This window comes from Panthera uncia, chromosome D1, assembly GCF_023721935.1.
Source record: "Panthera uncia isolate 11264 chromosome D1, Puncia_PCG_1.0, whole genome shotgun sequence".
Lineage (NCBI taxonomy): Eukaryota > Metazoa > Chordata > Mammalia > Carnivora > Felidae > Panthera > Panthera uncia.
In genome coordinates this window covers 52,995,692-53,023,147 of record NC_064808.1, presented here as the reverse complement: position 1 = coordinate 53,023,147, position 27,456 = coordinate 52,995,692, and the positions used below count along the sequence as shown (strand labels likewise).

At 36.7% G+C, this 27,456-nt stretch overlaps 1 protein-coding gene across 8 annotated transcripts in view; it reads right to left on the bottom strand.

The window, feature by feature from the left end:
- Positions 1-27,456, bottom strand: part of NUP98 (nucleoporin 98 and 96 precursor) — a 114,618-nt gene that overhangs the window by 56,890 nt on the left and 30,272 nt on the right. For 6 of the 8 annotated variants that reach the window (XM_049651586.1, XM_049651612.1, XM_049651619.1 and 3 more), the window contains 4 exons: positions 22,061-22,153; positions 15,595-15,735; positions 9,548-9,681; positions 6,891-7,078 (listed from right to left, as the gene is read on the bottom strand). In XM_049651586.1, the coding sequence (XP_049507543.1) occupies positions 6,891-7,078; positions 9,548-9,681; positions 15,595-15,735; positions 22,061-22,153 (556 nt within the window). The remainder of the gene's footprint in view (positions 1-6,890; positions 7,079-9,547; positions 9,682-15,594; positions 15,736-22,060; positions 22,154-27,456) is intronic. The other 2 variants (XM_049651630.1, XM_049651637.1) reach the window with 1 other exon arrangement.

The window sequence follows — 27,456 nt, the reverse complement described above, 5'->3', positions numbered from 1 at the left end:
CAGATGCTCCTATAGTTTTGTCAAATACACATGGAATATTAAAAAAACTAGCCATATGTTGGGATCATAAAAGCAAGCCACAAATTTCAGAGAATCAAAATCACCTGGAGTACCTTTTTTGAACATAAACTAGAAATCACTAACAAAACAATCGCTTAAAAGTCTCCATGTTAAGAATTCATACTCATATAATCCAAGGCTCAAAATACCTCCCCCATGAAACTTAGAAGCATTTGATTCGTATGTAATTATTACCTGGATGATAAAGAGTACTCCATATCAAAACTTAGAGAACACAAATATAGCTGAACTAAAAGGAAATTTATATCTTTAAATACATGTATTTGGAAAGAAGAAAAGCTGAAAATCAAAAAACTAAGTGTCTATTTGTAAAAAGGACAGGAAATTAAATACCAAAAAAAAGGGGGGAGGAAGAAAGGAAGGAACTGAAGACAAAATGAAAGTAAACATTAGTGAAAATATAAATAAAAGTTTATAAAATAGAAAACAATCACAGAATCGGGAGCATCAATAAAAGTCAGAAGTTAGTTCTTTGAAATCAGTAAAATTGGTAGATCCATGACCAGACTGAGAACACACACACACACACACACACACATACAAATCTTTGTCAGAAATGAAAATGGGGATATCCCCATAGATTCGACTGAAATGAAGAAGATAGTAAGGATACTTTTTAACAACTTTATGCCAATGAATTTAACATTTTAGTTGAAATGAACAAACGTTATAAAAACATAACTTGCCAAAGGTGACTCAAAAAATAAAAAAGCTCAATACCCTATTAACTTTTATATAAGTTAATAATTAAGAAAAAAACCAAAACCAAGCCTTACTACAAAAAAACTTCAGGCCCATATACCTTCACTAGTGCTCTATATTTAATATAAACAAAACCCAAAAAGGTCTATCTTACATAAACTTGTCCAGACAACAGAAGGAGGAAATACTCTCCAATTTGTTTAAAAGGTCAGCAAAAACTTTATACTAAAATTAGGTAAGAGGGGCACCCAAGTGGCTCAGTCAGTTAAGCGTCTGACTTTGGCTCAGGTCATGATCTCCTGGTTTGCGTTAGGCTCTGTGCTGAGAGGCTGGAGCCTGCTTCGGATTCGGTTTCTCCCTCTCTCTCTGCCCCTCCCCTACTTGTTCTCGTTCTCTCTCTCGTTCTCTCTCTCTCTCTCTCTCAGAAATAAATAAAAACATTTGGAAAAAAAACATGTAGGAAAGGAAAATTCAAGCCAATCTAAGTCATTAACACAGATGGCAAGAAATCCTGGACAAAATTTTACACAGTGAATCCTAATAAGCAAAGAAATTATCAAACACTATCAGAGCCTATGTGCAAAGAACTTCTCCTGAACACCCCGCTTTTGCTGGCCAAGATGGGACAACTTGACAATCATAAAAAAACACCAGCTACAGCAGACTGAAACACAGCAACCAGGGTGGGGAGACTGATTAAATATTTCACATGAAGAACATACTTTCAACTAGAAGATAAGGAACCAAACATAAAACATAAAAACAGTGCCAGGCAAAAGTGAAGAGGACTGAGACCAGAAATATGAAGTTAGGTACAAAGAACAGAGTATAGCAAAACTAATTTGGGAAAGCAAAACTATGTGACTTCAAAGACTAAGTTTATTTCAACAATGAAATACTTCATAAGTAAAAACAAATGACAGATTCATGTATATTCTGCCACAGTTAAGTCACTGCTCTCAACTGGCTTATAGGAATATAGCTAGAAAGGTATGTAGTAATAAAATTGATTTTTTTAAAAGATTTATGTTTTTAATTAAAAAAATTTTTTTAACATTTATTCATTTTTGAGAGAGAGGGAGGGAGGGAGGGAGAGAGAGAGAGAGAGAGAGAGAGAGAAAGAGAGGCACAAATGGGGCATGGGCAGAGACAGAGGGAGACACAGAATCAGAAGCAGGTTCCAGGCTCTGAGTTGTCAGCACAGAGCCCAATGCAGGGGCTTGAACCCATGAACCTTGAGTTCACAAGCTGAGCTGAAATTAGACGCTCAACCAACGGAGCCACCCAAGCATTCCTTTCTTTTTTTTCTTTTTTTTTTTTTTTTGAGAGAGAGTGCACACATGCACAAGCTGGGGAGGGGCACAGAGAGGAGGACAGAGGGTCTGAACCGGGCTCCATGCTGGCAGCAGAGAGCCATATGTGGAGCTCAAACTCACTAATGGTGAGATCATGACTTGAGCCAAAGTCAGCTGCTTAACTGACTGAGCCACCCAGGCACCCCAAAATTGACTTTCATACATTGAACTTGTATCCCACAAACCTTGCCACATTTATTAGTTCATAGCTAACGTACAGTAAACTCCACATACTAAATTGTACAATTTGATAAGTTTTGACATCTGTGTACACCAGAGAAACCATTATCATAATCCAGAAAAACACAGTCACCATACCCAAAAGTTTCCTTGTACTCCTTGTAATCTCTCCTTCCTACCATCGCCATAACGACGACTTGCATCTTCTAGTATTTTATGTAAATGGAGGGGGAAAAAAAACCCTGATTTGGCAAATACAGGATAGAATACCATTAATTCAAGTAAGTTATGTTTAAAACAAATATTCAAAATAATACTGGAAAATAAAACTCTTATCTAGGGGTGCCTGGGTGTCTCAATCGGTTAAGCGTCCAACTTCGGTTCAGGTCATGATCTCACAGTTAGTGGGTTTGAGTCCCACGTTGGGCTCTGTGCTGACAGCTTGGAGCCTGGAGCCTGCTTCAGATTCTGTGTCTCCCTCTCTCTTTGCCCATCCCCCACTTGCGCTCTCTCTTTCTCTCTCAAAATAATAAATAAACATTAAAAAAAATTAAGCAAAACTGTTACTTGAAAAAAAAAAAAACATAGGCATATTTAAACCAGAAACACAGCAAAATATTCCCTCTGACAGTCCTCCCTAACCCTCTTCAGTTTATTTATTTTTAACGTACTCTCTATGCCCAACATGGGGCTCGAACTCACAACCTGGAGATCAAGAGTTCTATGCTCCACCAAGTCAGCCAGGTGCCCCTCCATCCTCAATTTAAATAACACATCTTCAGAGCAGCTTTCTTTCATCATGCTATTAGTCTCTCCTACAGTGGCAATCTCTGCTTCTTTCTGTCATTTGTCTCACTTGTGATTACTGTCAACATCTCTCTCCCCTCACAGATTATGAATTGGGTGACAGAGGAATGAATTTTGTTCTTAGTTGCATTCCCAGTGCCCATCACACTTGGCATTTAGTAGTTACTTGATATATGTTTGTTGAATGAAGGAACGTACACGTGAATTAAAGAATATTTTCAGAGCGCCTGGGTGGCTCAGTCAGTTAAGTGTCTGACTTCGTCTCAGGTCATGATCTCACGGTTACTAGGTTTGAGCCCTGCATCAGACTCTGTGCTGACAGCTCAGAGCCTGGAGCCTGCTTTGGATTCTGTGTCTCCCTCTCTCTCTGCCCCTCCCCAGCTCACGCACGTGTGCGCTCTCTCTCTCTCTCTCTGAAAAATAAACATTAAAAAAAAAATTTTTTTTAAAGAGTATTTTCAAATTTTTGTCACTCAGAATAAATATAATTACTGGCTTGCTCTATAGTAAATTCCTCTGACTAGAATGAAAAGGCAAAAGGAAAAAGATGTGGCACTGAAAAGGTTCTCACACCGTTAATCTATCAAATTCATCTTTCAGAGCAGAGTGCTGTTCTAGTGGCGGCCATACTTATAAAGTCCTTCATTAATCTTTTACCATCTGTGGTATTATATGGCAACTGTTTACAGAGTTATAAAGTGGTAGCCCAAGGTTTGGTTTAGGAAGTGAACAGTAGCATCTGCCATTTCCTTTAGATAGTTAAATACAGTTAATACTACATTCTAGATTCTAACAACTCAATCATGGAAAGCTGACAGCATAAACTAGAAAGACCTTTATGATCTCCATCCCCTTATTCCTTGGCTTAGAATATTTCTACCTCTAAGACCCTTCCCCATAACTGGCATAAGAGTGAAGTTGTGGGATTCTATGCTATTATTTAGCTCCCTTTATGCCTAAGATGCATTCAGATGTTCAACATTCATTGATTACTTACTAAGTAACAAGAACTATTTCAGGCACTTTAAATGACAGAACAAAACAAGGGTACCTACCTATATAGAACTCATGTTCTAGAGCGAGAGAACAGAAAGAAAACTAAAAATAAATTACATAATAGAAGGTATGAGAAAGAAAGAAAAAGACGGATGAGAAGAATGTGGGGGGAATGCTGACAAGAGAAAAGATGAGTGCGATTTTCAATAGACTGGTCAAAGTAATCTTCATTGAGGGGACATGTGACTAAACACTGAGGGTTAACTATAAGGATTTATCAGAAGAAGTGTTTCAGTGCAAAAAGAACAAGCAGGGCAAAGATTGAAAGGCAACACATGGCTTTTCTGTCCTAACAGTGGCAAGGAGGCAGTAAAATTAGAGTGGAGTAGACAATGGAGAGTAGTAGTAGTCGCATTCATACAGGTAATGGAAGGTCAGATCTTACAGTACCTTACACAGCATTGCACAGAATTTGGCTTTTACTCTGAGTAAAAAATCAATCACCACACAGTTTTGAAGAGAAGAGTGACATGATATGACTTAACACTTCAAATAGCTCTCTAGCTACATTCAGAATAGAATGCAGGAGGGTAAGGGTAAAAGCTGAAAGATCAGGAGAATATTGTAATAATTCAGTGAAGAGATGATGATGGCTTGGATCAGGGTAGTAGAGTGGTAGTAGAGTGGTTAATAATTGGTCAGATGCTGGGTAATCTTTGTAGGTACAACAAAGAAGATTTGCTGATGGTTTAGATGTGGGACATATGAAAGAAGTAAAGGATTCCAAAGTCTCTGGCCTGAGCAGCTAGGACAGAAATGCAATTATCTGATAGAAGTTTGGATGTAACAGGTTTGAGGTGGAAGATGAGGAGTTCAGTGTTGTAAACGTTAATTTTGAAATATCTTTTAGACATCCAAGTGGAGATGTTGAGTAGGGCTGGATATAAAAATCCGGAGTTTGGGAGAGAGGTCGGGAGTGGAGATAGAAGTTTGGGAATCATCAGACTATAAATGACATACAAAGCTATGAAACTAAATTAAATCACTCTGAGACAGTAAAGAAAATGTGATCAAGAACTGAGCTCAGGGGCATTCCAATTTTAAGAGGTTGAGTAGAGGAGGAACCAGCCAAGGAGACAGAGGGCAACCAGTATAGTAGGAAGAAAACTAGGCAAGTGTGGGGTTCCGGAAGTCAATTAAAGAATCAAGGAAGGAGGGTCCCTGGGTGGCTCAGTCAGTTAGGCACCTGACTTCAGCTCAGGTCATGATCTCATGATTTGTGAGCACGAGCCCCACATGGGGGGAGCACCAGCCTCGCCTCTCTCTCTGTCTCTCTCTGCCCCTCACTCACTTGTGCCCTCTCTCTCTCTCTCAAAAAAAAAAAAAAAAAAAAAACAAAGGAAGGAGAGATGAATCGTGTAAAATATTTCTAATACATTAAGACAGTTGAGAGCAGTAACATAGAAGTGGGAGCCAAGAAGGGGATATGGGTGGTATTACCAGCAAAATGTGTACCTTCCCACCCTAATCTTTTCCATGCCAAACAAATTGCTAAATGCTAACACATAAACATGAATCATACACAGTCCCTGCCTTCAAAATAATCCAATGATATGCTAAGAACTGTATGAAAATGGACTTTCCATCTTTTCTGAAGCAGTAGCCCACCATATTTTTAAGGAAAGAGTAATTTTTTTTTAACTTAGTAACATTCATAAAGAGCTGCACGTGATGAATTTCCACTTTTTCTCCACAGCTTAAAAAAAAAAAAAAGGCCAAAAAAAAAAAAATTTGATTAAAGTACTTGAAGTAAAAAAAGCATCTGTAGGGGCACCTGGGTGGCTCAGCCAGTTAAACAGCTGACTTGAGATCTCGCAGTTCGTGGGATCAAGCCCTATGTGGGGCTCTGCACTGGCAGCGTAGAGCCTGCTTGGGATTCTCTCTCTCTGCCCCTCCTCTGTCTCTCTCTAAATAAATAAACCTAAAAAACAAAAACAAAAAACAAAACAAAACCTGTGTAGAAGCACCTGGCTGGCTCTGTCAGAGAAACATGCGACTCTTGAACTCGGGGTCATGAGTTAAGTCCCATGTGGGGTGTAGATATTACTTAAATAAATAAAATTAAAAAAAAAAAAAAAAAAAAAGCCAGAGTATGCATCTGTTTGTCCAACTATGTATCTAGAAAAATAATGCAGAAATGAAATGCTCTGAAATTACATTTCCAAATGTTAACTACTGGTAACAATTTGCTATGTATTTTTCATTTTATTTCCATGTTCATGTTAGCACTCTAGGGCATATTTGCTCTACTGCATAATTTAAATCTAATTTTAAATGTTTACCAACAGCTCTTCTACATACTTTGTGTATTTTTTCCTATGTAATTATTATTGGTTCAATACCTGTATGTACGGAAATATAAAAATATGTAGAGAGCTTCTTCTTAATTGGTTTGGCCAATTTAAGTTTTAAGAAAAAAGTACCTTCTGATTAAAAATAAAATTATGCAAGGACTAAATTCTCAAAACAAAAAAACATGCATATGTAAAACTAGAAGCATATTAATCTAAATATTTTTATGTTAACCATGGTCACCCTTAGGAATGATCAGGTCACTTTTATTATCTGTAATGTTCTCTATTTTTCAAATTAAAAACAAAAACCTAAACACAACATTTCTATTACATTCAGGTAAATAATTATATATTATTTTGTACTTAGTTTAAATTAATATTCACACTTAATTTATGCTGACAAAAGTAAACTCACTTAGGCATGAATGCTCCATTGGCTAAGGATGGCTCATCATCATCCAGCCCATCAAACAGATGGGACTTCGCTGTGCCTGTTGTCTGTAAAGCCTTTGGTCGAACTCTGGTGGCTGGACGGGGTGTTAGTTTATAATGAGTGGGTGTAGTGAGAGCCTTCTGGGCTGCTGGATTTGTTGGTTTCAATCTCTGAAAAACAAAACCATCAAGGACAGTTCTAGTTTAATTCAAAGGCATTGTTTTGGCCTTAAAAAACCTGTAAGAATAGAGTTCAAATCTCCTATCTGCCAGTCACCCAACTAGATACCTCTGTTTATTTTTCAACTAAACCAAAAATGTCACAGTTCAAAATAAACTGAGATGTGCCCATGAACTGCTATTCAACTTCCACGCAATCCAAATCACTCTGAAAAAATAATAGCTTTCATTTATTCATCATTTAGTAAACACTGCTAATTGCCATGAGTCAAACACTAAGCACTCACAATAAAAATCACTTCCCCTGACTTTTGAGGAAATTACAAGTTAGTGGAAGAGACACAACTAAATTAAGACTTCAGGGATGCCTGGGTGGCTCAATCGGTTAAGCGTCTGACCTAAGCTCAGGGCATAATCTCGCAGTCTGTGAGTCTGAGCCCCGTGCTGAGCCTGTAGCCTGCTTCAGATTCTGTGTCTCCCGCTCTCTCTCTGCCCCTCCCCAGCTTGTGCGCGCACACTCTTTCAAAAACTAAATAAACATTAAATTAAACAAACAAAAAAAACCATTTCAAGTTGATTTTGATGGCACCTTTATTATGCTTCTATAGCATCTTCGGGATGTTTTATATTTGTTTTCCTAAACATTATACATGGGATTATACAACCACTTGAAACAACAATGTCTAACATATAAAACCTGTCACAATTTATTGTTCTCTTTACAGTGTAAACTGTTTGCACCAGTGTGAAACTGTCTGCAACAGTGAACCTTCCTAGATATTTTTTGTGATATTTCACAATTGTGTGCCTTTGCTTGGAATGTCTTGACTTAGACCTACCAACTTCTACATACATACTCAAAAAAAGTTAAATGTGACCTCTTTTGCAAAGCCTTATCAAACTTTAAATACTCTTCTTTAACATAAAATTTACCATTTTAATGCATACAATCCAGTGGGTTTTAGTATATTTAATAAGTTGTGCAAGAACCACCAATATCTAAGTCCAAAACATTCCCCTCACCCCAAAAAGAAATGCTGTGCCTCCCGATTCCAGCCCTTAAAACTGAGCAAACATGAATCTATTCTGTCTGTATAAATTTGCCTATTCTAGGCATTTTATATAAATGGAATCATGTGGCCTCTTGTGTCCGGTTTATTTCACCTAGCATGTTTTCAAGGTCCATCCATGTCATACATAGTATGTATCAGTACTTCATTCTTTTTATGACTGAATGATATTCATCATATAGATCTACAACATTTTGTTTATCCATTCATCAGCTGACTGTATATACTATATTGAGCTTGAGTAAATTTAAACACCTTAACAGATCTGATCTTCCTCACTAAATAGCAAGTTCTCAGAGAATAAGTTCTTGCTTTCATTTTGTATCCTCAGTACTGAACACAGTGACCAGCACATGTTTAGGCCTAAAATTATGCTGCGCCACTAACACACAATGTTCATCTAAGCACAACTTACATTTACACAGCGTGTTAAAAAGCACTTTAAGTTCCTATCTTCTCATTATATCTAGTTACAAGGTTAATTCAAGGGGCGCCTGGGTGGCTCAGTTGGTTGAGTGTCCAACTTCAGCTCAGGTCATGATCTCACAGTCCCTGAGTTCGAGCCCTGCGTCAGGGTCTGTGCTGATGGCTCAGAGCCTGGAGCCTGCTTCAGATTCTGTCTCCCTCTCTCTCTGCCCCTAACCCACTCGTGCTCTGTCTCTCTCTGTCCCCAAAATAAATAAAAACATTTTAAAAAAAAATTTAAAAAAAAAACGAAACAAGGTTAATTCAATAGCCAGCTGAGGGAGAAATAAGATGACAGAAATGATTGAAGAGCTATAGACTGATCAACTTACTATAAGTCAGGTATGCATCATCTCATTTAATTCTGAACACTAAACAGTATTACCATTCCCATTTTACAGATGAGGAAACACATTCAGAGGCAAAATAACATGCTCAAGGTCTCATCAGTTGTACATGGTAACACAATGATCAAACAGACCAAAGACTACTTTTAACACCACACCACAGTGAGCAAAAGATTATTTCTTTGACACTAGAGCATAAAAGATTAAGACAAAGTTAACTGCAGAAACCAGGAGAAAAGATATTGATGTGTCACTTAACAGCATTATTTTAGGAAAATCAGCCTCTCTGAGGCTTATGTTTGCTCAACTATAAAATGGGAGTAATAATACATGCCTTAATTCAGAGCTATTGAAAGTCTCAGCCCTCATCTCCACTCCAATGTTCATTTCACTGCCATGCTGCCCTCCAGATAATAATAATTCCAAACATGATCTTTTGCCCAGAAAAAAGCATAATGTGTCTTAAAAACTTAACTACACCTAGCTTTGCTTAGGCTACATATGTAAGAAATTACATTCTACACAGCTAGTTTCTCCTAACCTGAGAATAAACTTTATAAAAGCATCCTTAAATTTACCTCTTCTTTCTTTTTAGGGTCTGACATGGGATTCCGGAAGAGAGGAGAATCTCCAAAAGGTGAGTATGTTAGACTATTGATATGCTGCTGGAGAACAGCTTGCTGGGCAGCAGAAGCATTGGGATCTGTCAAAGCTTTTTTAAAAAAAGAAAAGAAAAAGCAAGATTATCAGTCCAAGGATCCAATGCATTTATAGCAAGAGAACACAATCGTTTTGGAAACACCTTCAAAACATTCAGACTCACTCAACAGCATTATTGGTGGGAAGCAGAGGAGCAAACTGTGAAGAAAACCAACAATCAAATAAACTAATGGGTCAAAGATATGAAGAGACATTTCATAAGAGATAACACACAAAAATTTTTACTTAAGTGTTCACTGTCAATAATCAATGAAATAAAATTTAAAACAACCCTGAAAAAATATATTATAGCTATGTCATTACCTATCAGTGCCACAGCTGTATAGAGTTACAGTCTTTGACTTCTAGAAACATTACAAATTGGTTTACTCTGTCTAAAAGAAACGGTATAACAGTACATAAAACAAGTACTGTTTTTATGCTTTTTAACCTACTTGTTTCCATCATGGAAATTTAACCCAAGGACTTCATTAAACTAGAAACAAAATAAAGAGATGTTTGTAAGTGATGAATATTATCTGTTATAGTTAAGACTTGGGAATAACCTATGTCCAACATTAACAGCTGTAAAAATCATGACACATCAACATGGTGGGTTAAGTAGTTATTAAAAATAATGACAATGTGTTTCACTGTGGAAATAAGGAAACATCTTTGATTTAATAAGTAAAAATTGCAGAATAACTAAGACTAGAGGAAGAAAGTGGCATATAAAAAATGAAGATAGTTGCTAAGGTTCCTTATGTTTATTATTTACATTTAATATTCCTATTACATTCAAGTAAATTGAAAGAAAAAGTATCACTCCAATTAATCTAATTTTCTAAGTGTAAAAACATGTCATTAGTCACAGAGAATTGAGGGAACAGACAAGGAATGATAATCTATAATCATACACAGTAAAAACAAAACAAACCCCACAACTATCGGTACTATATCTTGATTGATGAAGAAACTGCTTTACAAAATTAGTATTTTCAAAAATACTGATAAAAAGTCAAATCATACTTAAGTCATCTTAGAGATAAAAATACTTTTTTCCTTTATAAATGTTTAAAATACAGCTAACACCAAAATATATTAGGTAATCCACATTAAAGAAGTGCCACAGACAAAACATTTGGAGAATTTTAGTACTCATAATAGAGGAAAAAACCACAGCAGCAGCAGCAACAACAAATCCAGGACAGCTAAAGCTAAATTGATGAAAAAGGGGTAGATCCACCTTAGTCAAATTAAGCTTTTTTAAAATCAGATTTATCAATTAAATACTAAAACACTGTATACTAATATATCAGTAGAGAATGCAAGTTTACTCAAGACTGTGAAACCCAGAGGAGATGTCCATTTTAAGAGCATATAATAAATCATCTGTACTGGAAAGTTCCTAAATCCAATTTAAGACCATCAGCAGGGAAAAGATTTAGAAAAGCAGTTTTGGTACACAGTACCACACAATAACAGCACAGTGTTATTCTGTGGACTATTCAAGGAAATTCAAGAAAACCTGGATGTTTTTAAAAGAACTCTAGGGGCGCCTGGGTGGCTCAGTCGGTTAAGCGTCCGACTTCGGCTCAGGTCATGATCTCGCGGTTCGTGAGTTCAAGCCCCGCGTCGGGCTCTGTGCTGACCGCTCAGAGCCTGGAGCCTGTTTCAGATTCTGTGTCTCTCTCTCTCTCTCTCTGACCCTCCCCCGTTCATGCTCTGTCTCTCTCTGTCTCAAAAATAAATAAATGTTAAAAAAAAAAAAAATAAATAAATAAATAAATAAATGTTAAAAAAATTTAAAAGAACTCTAATATTCACTAGTCAAGTTTGGTATTTGACAGCCAATTATCCATTAAAAATAATGTTGACCTGCACCAGCTCATCCCATCATTAACAAGTATAATAGTTCACCCCACCTGGGCTTACTCAAAAGAGTAAGAACTCCTTTAACAAATCTAAACATAATTAGGAAAGTGTGTGAGGATATTTTTATTTTTGTAGGTTTAAATATGAAATCTTCTCTAAGTTAACTGTATGATTTACATATACAGACAAGAGAGCTAATATGTTACCAAAAATAAGAGAACTCGCAAGCATGTAAGCATTTATTAAGCTACCATTTGTGTTATAAATATTCAATTCTGGTCACAATAATTTGACAACATACTGAGAAGACTCATCATGACCAAATGATTAAAGGGATAGGAAAAGGTATAAAATCAAAGTCTGAGAATAGAAAAAACTGATGATATTTTACCTTGAAGAAAGACAACAGGGTTACTGCAAGAAAAACTGTTAACAAACTGGTTTGCTTAGCTTAGAACCACTGAGTGGAAATTCTATGGAGGCATGTTTTGATTTCTAAACAACCTGAACAAAACAATGGACTAGACTGATTTGGAAAACTGTAACTGAGGGACTCCCACCGTTAAGAGTGGACTCAGACTCATATAAACTCTAAAGCACCTTACAGTTAGTGTCCTGTGATGCAAAGATGTACATTCTAAAAGTCAACATAGCTACTTTTAAGTTTGTGGTATGTAACTATACTATTAAATGCTTGTGTGAGGACCTTTTAATTGATTTTAGAAGATGGATTATCAAAAACCATTCAAAACACAGTACTATCCAAGTAAAAATGGCAGGTTACAAATATGTATGGTACCCTTTCTAGTGAAAACAACTAAAACTAAGGAAAAGAAATAAAACTGAAAATATCACTTTTAATGATAAAGCTGATTTTTTTTTTTTTTAAGGGAGAAAGAAGAGTGCCTGCACACACAAGTGGGGTAGGGGCAGAGGGAGAAGGAGAATCTTAAGCAGGCTCCACACCCAGCACAGAGCATGACATGGGGATCTCACAACTGTGAAATCACAACCTGAGCTAAAATCAAGAGTCAGATGCTTAACCAAAAGAGGCACGCAGGCACCCTATTTTTTTAAAGTTTGTATTTATTTATTTTGAGAGAGCAAGTACACGTGCATGCATGGGGGAGGGACAGAGGGAAGAGAAGGAGAGAATACCAAGCAGACTCCCTGCTGCCAGTGCAAAGCCTGATGCGGGTCTCAAACCCATGAACTGTGAGATCATGGCCTGAGCCAAAACAGGGTCAGACGCTTAACTGACTGAGCCACCCAGGCACCTGGATGTCAACTGGAATTCTAATTCACCTCCACTCCTTCCAAAGATCTAAGTAAAATCTATGTTTAAAACAAATTAAAATGTATCTATATAACCCACAACGACAAAGAATGGGAAGTAACAAATGAGCATTTGAGAAAATATAACAAATTTCTAGGGGAAAGAAGTGGACAGAGGAGTGACAAAGCAGGATACAGCGAACTACGTTTAGAGTACATTCATAGGGGATTACAGCCCAACGTAGAGCTTATCTGCCCTGGAGAATCCCAGAAAGATTAGGGATTCAATGAAACCAAGTATGATGAAGTGAGACTGAAAGCAGGAGAGATAAATCAACGTAAAGTACATGTACAAAACACCTATACCTTCATCCTCCTAATCCCTGATGCTTAACAGATAAGCCAAACATCAGAGAGTGTGCCTCTGATGAAACAAAGTTAATACTTGGAAAGAACAAGGGCAACTAGTTTCAGTACTTGCATCATCCCAGAGCTAAGAATGTGGCATTCTAACCATCAGGGGACCCTTGGACAATAGCTGGTTTCTGGACTATGCACCTTAAAGTGAAGCTTACTGGTAAACAAGCTCTACCCATATACATAAGTTGCCAATAAGCTTTTTATTATTTTATTCTTAAATGGTAAGGATCACGGAGCATTAAAGAATAAGACCAAAGCAAAAATAACCCTGAAGAGATAAGGCACAGAAGAGTCCTAAAAAAATTTTAATGCCAATTAACAAATTCAAAGTTTTAGGAAACAACGGCATCTAAGAACAGGATACTTAAAAAAAAGAAGTTTTGAAGAATGAGAAAGAATTCATGTAAGTTAAAAATAAAAATTCAGGATGCCTGGGTGGCTCAGTCAATTAAGTGTCTGACTCTTGACTTAGCTCAGGTCATTATCTCATGGTTATTGAGATCAAGCCCCCCATCGGGCTCTGCACTGACAGCACAGAGCCTGCTTGGCATTCTCTCTCTCTCTGCCCCTCACACTCTCTTTGTCTCTCTCAAAATAAATAAAATGATTTAGAAGACAGTAAAAAATCTAAAAAAATAGAAACACAGTTTAAAAATCAAGCATTAACGTAGAGGGGCGCCTGGGTGGTTAGGTCGATTGTGCGTCTGACTCTTGATTTTGGCAGTCATGATCGGGCTCCTCACTGAGCATGGAGCCTGCTTAAGATTCTCTCTCTCTGCCCTTATAACCAGCTCATGTGCTCTCTCTCTTTAAAAAAAAGAAAAAGAAAAAAATTAAGCATTAAGATAGAAAAGGTATAAGCAATTGAGTGAAATTTCCGAAGAGACAATCCTAAGTCCTTGTGGGGAATGGAACAAGTCTCAAGAATCAGAAAGGCATTAGACTTCTCAACAAATAATGGTTAATGAAAGGAATATAGTCCAAGTTCTGAGGATAAATTATTTTCACAGCAGAATTCCATAATATTAAAGCGTGAGGAACAAAAAAGGTTCTGTACTATCAGAATTGTAAGTGATCAAAGTTTATCTTTCATATGTAATTTACTTAAAAATACATTCCAGGAAATAAAGAGGAAAACCCTACATTCAGGACAGAACAGTTCTCACTGAGTAAACTTGAAGGGGGTATCAGGAGCAATGCTGAAGGCCCAGGGAATAATCAGAGTTCATACCTCTGCAGGAGAACAGAGGGATCAAGGAATGATGTATTCAGAGTAAAAAAGAATTCTGAAACCTTCCTTAAGAATTTGGACTGGTTCAGGAAGGTGATTAAGGGCTGGTAATGCAAAGGTAAAAAAGAAATTCTAGGAGAAAGAAAAAGCTGTATGAGAAAGGTGTACTTGGCTGGGCAGCAGTGTTTTCATAGTTGTAATAAAATGCTACGCTCACATTAAAACTTTTAAATTATTCTTTAATCTAAGAAAAAAGTAATAACTATAGGACAGAATACATTATCAATGTTATCAATATGAAAATATAAACATGGCAAAAGAAGAGGAAAAAGAAGGGTGAGAAAAGGCACTAATACTCTTCCTTGACCAAGAGAACTCAAGAAATACTGTCTCACAGGTGACAGAATAAGAAAAACAATGTAGGGACACAGCTTAAATTTGCAAAAACTTTATCAAAATGTGGTACACGGGTCATGATAGTACAGGAGATGAACTTATTGGTAAAGAGACTTACTTTCATTCTGTCTCATTCATTCACTCAGTTACCCTATGTATGCCAGGTGGTATGTTTATTTCCAACAGAACAGCTTTCTTTTAAAAAGCTATTTAAGCTTAAAAAGTTCATTTTAAGTTAGAAAATAATAATAATAAAGGTGGTAGGCAGAGGGGGCAAAAACTGGGTAAGGGTGTTCAAATGAGTAAGTATAAAAAACACTTCAGTAGACAAAACTAAACTTAGGGAATTTAGTAATACAGCTATGTTAGAAATGAATAAAGAACACAGAGGATAAGTGAGCTAAATTTCTCATCTATTAATAAGCTAAATTAAAACTTAATAAAGCAAAACATATCAACATAAGCACATCGTTTAGAGATATGAACTTAACTATACACCAGGAAACAAAGTGACTGTAACAAAGTGGTTTCTTTGGGGGAGTAGGCCTGGGAGTGGGGAAGTGGAGAAGGCCAAGATCTGTTACAAGCCCTTCTGTACTACATGACTGTTTAAGTGTGTTTGTATACTGCTTTGGTAGGGGGATGGAATGGGTGGAAAATGAGGTCAACAAGTTAAGTATTAGCAAGAAATACAACTGAGTAAAGCCTTCTAAAGTGACTGACACTTACCTACTGGGGCCTGGGGGGCTCCAAAGCCCAAAGTAGCTGTCGTAGTATTAAATCCAGGGGCCCCAAAGGCTCCTGTACCAAGAGGCCCTCCGATCTTAGGTTGGTTGTTCCCAAACAAAGATGCCTGTCCAGCACCAAGAGCTATGGAGACAAGAGGAAAGAAAAAGCGCCACAGGAGATCCTTTGAATGTTATACCAGAGGTCAGTTACTTAAAAATATAATACATTTGGAAACTTCATAATGACCACTCATTTCAACAAAAGAGCTAATACAGTCAATGCTAACTATATGCCAGGCACTGTGCTAAGTACATTATATACATCATAGGCAAAACACTTAACTTCTCTGTGCTTCGGATTCTTCAACTATAACATGAGATAATAATACATAGCTTAAATATTTATCCTAAGGTTAAAATGAATAAACACATACTAAGCATTTAAAAGAGGACTGGTAGATACTAATATTCATTAAATATTAGCTAGTACCTCACTTAATCTTCCTAAGCCTGAAATAGGACATATCTGCATTTTATAGATGAGAAAACTAAGCGTTTAGTAATTAGCTCAATTGTCACAAATGTTGTAGATGGTGAAACGGAGGTTCAAATCTTGGTGCATCTGAATACAACCAGGGTTCTTTTTTTTTTTTTTTTTTTTTAATTTTTTTTTCAACGTTTTTTATTTATTTTTGGGACAGAGAGAGACAGAGCATGAACGGGGGAGGGGCAGAGAGAGAGGGAGACACAGAATCGGAAACAGGCTCCAGGCTCCGAGCCATCAACCCAGAGCCTGACGCGGGGCTCGAACTCGCGGACCGCGAGATCGTGACCTGGCTGAAGTCGGACGCTTAACCGACTGCGCCACCCAGGCGCCCCACAACCAGGGTTCTTTACTACACTATAGTAATACGAAGTTTGAAAGAATTAAAAAATAATCAATTTTTAAATATCAATATTTGCAAATCAAAATATGCAGCTGAACCAATCACAATGTCATCTTTTTGACTAACATACAGGCTAAACTACAGAAAACCAAATCCAATACATCTGTGAAGAGCAAAAAGCAGTACTTTCAAGTGTACTATCTCATGAAAACTACTTTACACCAAGACAAACGTTTTGTTTTATAAAAACCTAAATGCTTTGTGATGAGGTTACTAAACAGTCTCAAGTTTCATCATGAATCAGACTGGAGGGAGTAGAACTTATTTTCACCAAGGGGAAACCACTGCAGAAACTTAGGTTTTAAAGTCTAGGGGCGCCTGGGTGGCTCAGTCGGTTAAGCGGCCTACTTCGGCTCAGGTCATGATCTTGCGGTCCGTGAGTTCGAGCCCCGCGTCGGGCTCTGTGCTGACAGCTCAGAGCCTGGAGCCTGTTTCAGATTCTGTGTCTCCCTCTCTCTGATCCTCCCCCATTCATGCTCTGTCTCTGTCTCAAAAATAAATAAACGTTAAAAAAAAAAAAAAAAATTTTGAAGTCTAATGAATCTTGCTTATGGATCTTGTTCTCAGCAGTGAAACTGGGGAGAATTTATTTAGAATGATTTATTGGCATTAAATTTTTTTAAAATTTCCATCTCCTCCTCAAAAAGTTATTGAAAATTCGGAAGATCTAAAGTTCGTTTTAACGCCATCAATGCATCTTCAGAGAGAAAAAAACCACTTTAGAAATACAATACTTAGAGATCTAAAATACTGAATACAAATTGTTTTGAGATTGCAATCAAAAAAAGGCTAGGAAGTTTATACTCAGAGAATCCATACAAAATAAATTAGTGAGGGTAACTACTGAATGGACAAAACACTCCCTGTCTAATTAGTAACAAGAAGACAATCCCTTTGCTACAGCTTTGGAATAGGGAATGGCTTCTTTTAAAATCCCAAACCATCAGAAATTGGCGAAAATTAACAGAAAACCTGAATTTACTTCCTTGAAAGACAAACTTTACAGCACAAATTTCAGAATTCTTTATTTTTCCAGGTAGCAAATACCTCCTTACCAATGAACAAAAACCTAGAAGAAAAACGAATATATAAAATACAAAAATTTCTCATCTGGATGGGTATGCATTTCCTTCACCTTTGTAGGAGCCCTGGATGAAGAACCATGAAACAGTCTAAAAATCACTGTATTTCAATAACCAATAAAAGAATAAAAAAGGCACTGGGAGTTTCAGGTCACCTGAAAAGAGACTATCATAAATTGACCTGCCTGCATACTGCTGCAATTTGTCAATAGAAAAATATTTTATCTAGATCTAGCTCATATTACGTAAATGGCTTTTTATGCTTAACAAAAAAGGGCTTCCTAAGAGTCCACAGGTTGAGGGACATTCTGGAAAATAATGTCAATTTATGAAATGCGCTATATTTACGATTAGTTGTAGGAGTCATAAAGCAGATATATGGGGGTCACCATGTTGTAATAGTGGCCCTAGAAACTCCAAGGATGCTCAAGAAAAAAAGTGAAATGGTTATATTCCTTTTGAGATTAGAAGTTAATTTTATCTATGGTATCTATTAGCTTTGGGTAAATTTTTCTGTGTATACCTTAGCGTTACAATAAACTTTACTAGATGCACCCTAAACTTACTACTTCATGGAAAATTTTAAGAACTAAAATCTCCTTTTTTTTGGAAATCTTTTAAGTTTATTTATTTATTTTGAGAGAGAACGAGCAAGCAGCAGGGGCAAAAGAGAGGGAGAGAATCCCAAGCAGGTCCGCACCATCAGCATAGAGCCCTATGTGGAGCTCTAACTCATGAACCGTGAGATCACGACCTGGGGCCACAACCAAGAGTTGGGTGCTTAACCGACTGAGACACCCAGGCACCCCAAGAACTAAAATATCTTAATATTACTAACTACCAGGGCACCTGGGTGGCTCAGTCAGTTAAGAAGCATTTGAATTCAGCTCAGGTCATGGTCTCATGGTTTGTGGGTTCGGGCCCCGCATCAGGCTCTGTGCTGACAGCTCAGAGCCTGGAGCTGGCTTTGGAGTCTGTGTCTCCCTCTCTCTGCCCCTCTCCAGCTCATGCTCTTTCTCAAAAATAAACATTAAAAAAAAAAAAAAAAAAAAAAAGATAGCAATATTACTACCAAGAAAATGGCATATTATAGTGACAATGATACTTTATATCACCGTCAAATCAGAAACGTATACACCCCTGATTTAATGAGGGTTCCTTGGTCTGAGCACATGGGAGGTGGGGAATATCAAATGTCAAGGAATAATACATTTTACAGGAAAATTTGTTACAGGACATTTTACTTCTGCTGAGACAGAAGTATGAATCTTCATTACTCCAAACAAAAGGTGCACAGGAATACCCACTTAGCTAATGCCCCAAAAAGACATCACCCAAAGCTACAGTGCTATTCTACTTGAAATGCAGAGTTCATGAACATGGATGTTTATGTACAATCATCTCCAGACACACTGCTCTCAAAGCCTCAAGTCTGCTTTATCAGATGTGATCATCAAAGAATTCCAACAGCGTATGCTTGTTGGTTCTCAGAACTCTTATTTCCTACATGATCTAGTGCTGCTAAGGTTTGGGGGTGTAAAATTATTTACTGATTTTATTTGGGTTTTAGTTTATACAAAGCATGAATGGGGGATATATAATGGCAGTAAAAACAGGATCTGTTGTCTGTGATGTAGAACTGTTTAAGGATAACTGAACATACTCAAATAAATAAAAAGGCTGAGATATTACATTATTGTGGAAGAGAAGATGATAGCATCAGAAAAAGTTACATGATATTTTATAACTTGCACTATAGGAAAAGGCACTGCTGATAATAACCTGCAAGACCTAGAAGCCTCTTTGGCTCTTTGCCCACATAAAAATAAACTTGTATATGATGATACCATAAAATTAAGCGGTAAACTTAAAGACTTAGTGGAAATATCTAACAGACATTAGGATAAGCATCTTACCTGGGTCTTAGGTTTATGGTTCACAAACTGTCTAGGGTCAAAACTACCTTTGAAAAGCTCTTAATTTGCCCACACCAAAGCTAATTTTTTTCTCCAGGATTACAAGAGAACACTGATGTCAGATGATATATTCTGCTTAAGTTTAGGGATTACACTGCACAAAATTTAGAACTTTTTAGTTTTTATTTCTTGCTAAATATACGTGGTAGAATTTGGATAAGTTAAAAAGTTCAAATAAAAAACTCTACCATACAACCCAAAAGAGTTAATATCCACAATATCTAAAACACTCTCAAAAACAGATTAAGAAGCAACGATCAAATATTGAGTAGGGAATTGAAAGATTCAAATGGCCAGTAAACATACATTAAGCATACCCTTCACAGTAATTAGCGAAATGCACACTAGAATTCCACTAACACGGATGTAAAGATGAAAAAGTCCAACAATACGGAAAGGGTATGGGAAAAATGAGCACTTTCACACAATGAGAACAAAAATTCATACTGGCATTCTTTTTGGAAGGCAAATTAGCAAGACTGACCAAAATTCAAACTGTGTGTATACTCTGACACAATCCCAAGTATCAATCCCATAGTAACACTAACACACACAAAATTATGTAATGAAGATCTTCATTACTGCATTGCTAATAATATCAAAAAGCTCAAATGTCTACCAATAGGGGAAAGCTGAATTATGGTATTTTTATATGTTTATGTATATATACAGACATCTACACACAATGGAATACTAACAGAAAAAATATATGCCGCAAATGCCATGGGAAATGAAAAAATGAAATAAAGAATTATCACATAAGGAATAATGAAGGTGCTTTCATTTTGAAACATTTTTGACCATTAACACACAATATAAAATACACAGAGACCCATAACACACACATATTTAATTAAAATAAAAATTAAACGATACTTGGGGCGCCTGGGTGGCTCAGTCAGTTAAGCTTCCGGCTTAGGCTCGGGTCATGATCTCACAGTCTGTGGGTTCGAGCCCTGTATCAGGCTCTGTGCTGACAGAGAGGAGCCTGGAGCCTGCTTCAGATTCTGTGTCTCCCTCTCTCTCTGCACCCCCCCCTCAAAAATAAACATTAAAAAAAATTTTTTTTAATTAAATACTTAACCTTGCTTTGTACAATAATTTTTTCATTTTTTTTTCCTTAAATGCTGCTTGCAGCGCACTACATAAATACTACATCCAACTAACGTGTCTTAACCTTTGGTTTAAAAAAGACACTCTTGTAGGATGTGGTTTCTACTTAAGAATACAATAAAAATATATATATAAAGCACACACATGTATAACCATGTGTATGTGCACGTACATTTGAGAAAAATGTACAAAATATACATAAAGGGGTCTGACAAAATCCCAAACTTTAAATAGCTGTTACTTCACAAACCGGAAGGTGTTTAGACACTTCTGTATTGTTGAGGGTTTTTTTTCACAAGTACTTACAGCTTTTATTTTAAAAAGAAATGGAAGGAAATAGCTCAGAGTATAAAATTAAGTACTATTAAAAAGGAGATGGCAGATAAATGATCACAGTATACAAAGACAACAGATAACTGGATGGTGGAAGCAGAGACCATGGAAATAAATAGTCTGCAACTAAATGACAGTCAGATGACTTGGGAAACAGGCAAAACTATATGCTCTAACAACCCTGTTGAACTGTACATGCTGAAGCGCTTATTTGTTTTATGACCACTACCACTTCATATTGCTTAAAGCAGTTGGGCAGGCAGGAGGGTCAATGTCTGGGGTGCCAGGGTGGCTCAGCTGGTTAAGTGTTGATTCTTAATTTCAGCTCAGGTCATGATCTCAGAGTCGTGAGATCAGGCCTCTGTCATGCTGCATGCTGAGTGTGGAGCCTGCTTAAGATTCTCTCACCCCTCTTCTCCCTTCCCCTCACTCACATTCTCTCTCTCTCTCTCTCCTCTTTCTAAAAAACTAAAAAAAATAAATAAAAGAAGAAGGGTCAGTGTCTTCAAAGGCACTGAAAATTAATTATCAACAGTAGGAACAGAGACACAGGTGTGACATCTCAGCTCTACATCAAGATGGAAAGAACTGAGAAGTATGCACAGACTTTTGTAAAAGACCTTATACTCTTACTGCTCTGTTTTCCTATTAGGGTAATTAAGCTTACTTGATAAACAGTTCAAAGTCTTAAATCCCTTTTACAAAGGTAGCACAAGGGAATGGGAAGTTAATAACGCCGTCATATTGACAAGTCTCACATTAAATACTAAAAGTCCCAAATAGACCAGGACTATAAGACATTTTGTAGAATGGGAGCATAAATAAGATATGTGTCCAAATGTCTAAGATAAATGTCCAAATGTTCTAAAACCTGGTAAAGCATAACTGCTGAGAATGTTTTATAAGTCTGTTTGAGAAAATGCATATCTACATCCTATTTCCAGGCATAAGATCAAACAGAGTTGTCTTAAGTTCCAACAATTAGAAAGCCTAAATTTTGTGGTACAGTTCCTTACCTGTTCCAAATCCTGCACCAAGGCCAGTCCCCAGAGTCCCAGGTCCTGGTTTACTTCCAAAAATACTACTCCCACTGGTATTTGTGCCGAAACCTAGAAGGACAAAAGAATGAGTGGACTGTACTTTTAATAGAACTCTCAATTTCCTGTATAAGGGAATTTTTAAAAAGGCAGTCTGACCCTAAGCTTTGTATCCTGTCAGTTAATAATATTTAGAAATCCTAAATGGCAGGCTACTTTAACCTTTTTAAAGTTTTTAAAATTTTGATGCCTGTAAACAGACCCCCATATCTTCCTACTTACTTATGTTTCAGACTTGAAATATTAAAGCAAAGTGACTATGCTTGAGCATATACATTCCCTTTGTAAGACTCAAACCTATTTTTGATGTTTAATTAATGGAAGAAAAATGAATTCCCTCCAGCTTTCACTAAAAATAAGACAGTCCAGGGCACCTGGCTGGCTCAGTCAGTAGAGCATGTGGCTCTTGATGTCAGGGTTTTGAGTTCGAGCCTCACGTTGGGTCTACAGATTACTTAAGTAAACTTTAAAAAAAAAAATTTTTTTTTAAAAATAAGAGAGTCAACAAACACACTTTATTGAATCTAAAGGTTCCTGCTAACAGAAATTTACCTATAAAATTTTCTACAGTAGCTCTGGTTTTGAACAGATAAACCCTGCATGGGCAGTAATGTGTGGCTGGCTGACCACACAGGAACTTTAATCCTCATCTTTCACATTTATGAGGTGTCATAATCAAATCAGCCCACAGGAGCACTCAAGGACTCAGCTAGCTGATATTAAAAATAATGTATACATAACTTTTCTTGGGTTGAACTGTTTCATTATCAGAGATGATGGATAGTTAAACCATCTTCCTTCACTATGATCTTTAGAGAAAATCCTATTAATTTCCCTTGAAAATCCATAGGTTTCCCCAGAAGAAACCTATACTGCATTACTGCTATTATTTATCTTTTGTTCAGATAGGTCCACAAAGTTTCTGTACTCCTTTTGGAGATGATATCGACAAAACAGCTAATGAACATAACATTCATCTCCTGTTTTTCTTCATAAAGATTTTATTGTTAAGTAATCTCCACACTCAACATGGGGCTCTACCTCACAACCCGGAGATCAAGAACTGTATGCTCCACCAACTGAGCCAGCGAGGCGCCCCTATCATTAATCTCTTTTGATAAGAGGAAACAAAAATCAATCAAACCTTGTTCATGAAATACTTGAAGTCTTTTTAAAAGGTATCATGGAGGGGAACAGCTCTAAAAGATAACAGTCTTAGTAAAGAGTATCTTGGAATATATGACACTATCACCAAATAAGAATATTATACTTAGTCATGCCAATCTTTGGATTATTATCTCAATAGAAAAAGACCAAGAAAAAAGGCTGAAAAATTTAAATAGTTTGAAAATGTATTTTTAATGTCATTTAGAAATACATGTGATCAGGGGTGCCTGGTGGCTCAGTCGGTAAAGCATTCAACTCCTGATTTTGGCTCAAGTCATCATGATCTCATGATCAAGCCCTGTGTCAGGCTCTGCACAGAGCCTGGGATTCTCTCTCCCTCTCTTTCTGCTCCTCCCTTGCTCACGTGCTCTTTTTCTCAAAATAAAAAACTAAAAAAATGCATGTAATCTGACATAATCTAATATATTTAATTCATATACTCATTAAATCTTTTCTTCAATTGTGCTAATAGCTATGCCACAAAACAGTACTGCTACTCAAACACAGTTTTTGGTTTTTTTAAAGAAAACAAATGTACTTGGAAATATTCTTTTTTGAGTTAAAATTTAACCGGAAAGGGTCTTCCATTCCCATAAATAGCAGAAAATAAGATACTTGTGAACTACCTCAAACCCACACGAGGGAAATAAGTCCCAACTTACACTGTTTATACCACACATTTCCTCAGATTCTTACTGACAAATGTTGATCAACTCCGTTATTTCAAAACAATTTTTAAAGTAAAATTAAAGATGGTTAATTAATGGCTAATTAATTTACAACAAAGGAGCCAAGAATATACAAAGGAGGACAGTTTGTCCAATAAATCGTGCTAGGAAAACTGGACAGCAAAAGAATGAAACTGGACCACAATCTTACACCATACACGAAAATTAAAGACTTGAACTGCAAGACCCGAAAGTATAAAACCCCTAGAAGACAATATAGGCTGTGAGCTCCTATGTAATATCTGTTGGAGCAATGACTTTTTGGATGTGACACCAAAAGTGAAGACAACTAAAGCAGAAATAAACAACTGGGACTATATCAAACTTAAAAGGCTTTTATACAACAAAGGAAACCATCAACAAAATGAAAAGACAAGCTACTGCATGAGGGAAAATACCTGTAAATCACACATCTCATAAGAGGTTAATATTTATATAAAGAGCTCAACATGATAGCAAAAAAATAATCTAATTTAAAAATGGGCACAGAATCTGAATAGACATTTTTCCAAAGAAGACATACAGATGGACCAAAGACATATGAAAAGATGCTCAACATCATTAATCATCAGGGAAATGCAAATCAAAATCACAATGAGGGCTGTCTGTGTGGCTCAGTTGGTTAAGCATCTGACTCTTGGTTTCAGCTCAAGTCATCTTAAAGTTTGTGAGCGTGAGCCCTGTGTCCGGCTCTGTGCTGATAACACGAGGCTGCTTGGGATTCTCTCCCTCCCTCTCTCTCTCTCTGACCCTCTCCTGCTTGTGTGTGCATTCTCTCTCTCTCTCTCTCTCAAAATAAATAAACGAACACAATTTTTTACAATAGCCAAAATACTGAAAACAGTATTTTGTATTTTAAGTATCCATTGATGGATAAATGGATAAAGATGTGGTATGTACATACAATGAATATTATTCAGCCATAAAGGAGAATGAAACATTGCCATCTGTGACAACATGGATGGAATTTGAAAGCATTATACTAAGTGAAATAAGCCATTCAGAGAAAGACAAAACTGCATGATCTCATATGTGTAATCTCATAAAACAAAAGAAGAGCTTATAGATACAGACAATAGATTGGTAGTTGCCAGAGGCAAGGAATGGGAGATGGGCGAAATGGGTAAAAGGAGATCAAAGGCACAAACTTCCAGTTATAAAATAAATAAGTCATGGGGATATTATTTACAGTATGGTGACGACAGTTAATACTGTCTTGCATATGTGAAAGTTGCTAAACTAGTAGATCCTAAATGTTCTCATCATAAAAAAACGTGTAACTATGTATAGTGACAGATGTTAACTATAACTAGACTTACTGCAGTGATCATTTCACAATATACACAAATAACAAATCCTTATACCTGAAACTAATGTTATATTTCAATTATATCTCAATTTAGAAAAATAAGCCTAAAGGAAAAAGATACTGAAGTATTCAAATAGTTCCTTAACTGCCCACTTAACCATACAGCATGGAAGAATCACTGATATATTGCCCAACATCATCTTATTATTACAAAAAGAATTGACCTTTTTAAACTGTTGCTCCCACGTATAGGCATTCTGTCTGTAATTCCTCTCCTGAAACAATTCTATTCCTCCATTCACTGAGAAATTCAGACACTAGGGGCACCTGGGTGGCTCAGTCGGTTAAGCGTCCGACTTCGACTCAGGTCATGATCTCACGGTTCATGGGTTGAGCCCCACACAGGGCTCTGTGCTGACAGCTCAGAGCCTGGAGCCTGCTTCAGATTCTGTCTCCCTTGTTCTCTGCCCCTCCCCTACTCACGCTTTGTCTCTCTCAAAAATAAATAAACATTAAAAAAAAATTAAAAAAAAAAAAAAAAAAAAAGAAATTCAGACACTTATCTTATACTCACTTAATCTTAAACTCGTTCCTGCCAGGAATATTTACTAAGAAAATGAGCTGATGACTCTAAAGAATGACTTAAGGATCTTGCAACACCAACTGTGGCAGCAGGTACTCCAACTTACTTTAGGTATCCGAACTTTTAACTCGTGGATTAACCAGCATCAGAATGAAACAAAATCCCGTAATGGATAATGTGTGACCAACAATAACTTAGCAACACTCTGAATCTTTGTATAACCTTATTCCATTTCCAGATTTGTTATATGGCTTATTTCCAAATCGGAAGATTCTTCTGCCCACAAACTCAAAGTTGAAAGGTTCCCAAGACAACAAGAGAATCAAAGAAAGCCTTACCTAGCTCTGGATTCCTCAAGGGTGGTAACGGAAATTTAAATTCACCCAAGAGTAGAATAAAACTTGCCACCCTGCAACTCCCATCTGACTCAGAGGGAATCATTACTCTTAGGGCCCCATTTCTTCACCCTTTAAATCATTTAACCAAGTTTTAGTGAGCACCAATGCTATGCCAGTCACTAGGTCAACACTGGGGATTAAAAAAGAAAAAAAATTAGGACCATTCAGATTCATCACAAAAGCTAGTGAGGCATTTTAGATAAAAATGAAATCTTTCATTTTCAAACCACTGGACAGGATTGTGTGTGTGTGTATATACATATCCAACAAAAAAAATCTCCAAACGTATCAGAAATCTGCAACCATGGAAAAACATCAAGCCCAGCCCACTTCATCATTTTAGCCTATATAAGCAAATAAAAAGTGTTTCTGAACATGAAGCATGCTACAAAAAAAGACATGCATTTTCAAAGGGAGGGAAAATTGGCTCTTGAGGGGTTAAATGAATCATAGATATACAATGGTTTACGGCCCTTGAAAGGGCAACAGTACATAAACAGATACACAGTACATATGCGATATTAAAATCTCACAGGATGAGAAGATAACTAAGAAACAACTGGTCTAGGGGTTCCTGGGTGGCTCAGTCGGTTAAGCATCCAACTCTCGATTTCAGCTCAGGTCATGATCTCACGGTTCGTAGGTTCAAGCTCAAACTCAGGACTCTGAGATCAAGAGTGGCATGCTCTTCCAAATGAGCCAGCCAGGTGCTCCACTGACCACGTCTTTTCACTCATCTTCCACTAAGTATCCCCAGTGTGTAATGATGTATCTGGTATGTAAAATCCTTAACAGATATTTAAACTATTATTTCCCTTGATCATAAAATGAACTTTCCTTATCTAATGCAAATTATGTTAATAATTTGTTAAAAATTTGATTAAAAGCTTAATTAGGTAGTTACAGAAGACATAATATAATGTTCTATTAAAGTTTAATTTTTTTAGCATTATCTCTGAAAACTAGTTTGGGCTGTGTTTTAATTATTATTCAATCTTATCTGTATTTTCTAAATTTTTTATAATGAACACATATTCAAAAATAAACTTTTGCAGCCGAAGGAAAGCTTTAACTTTTAATAAAAATCATGAAATCTCAAAAAAACAAGAAAAATCAAAACAAAAATGACA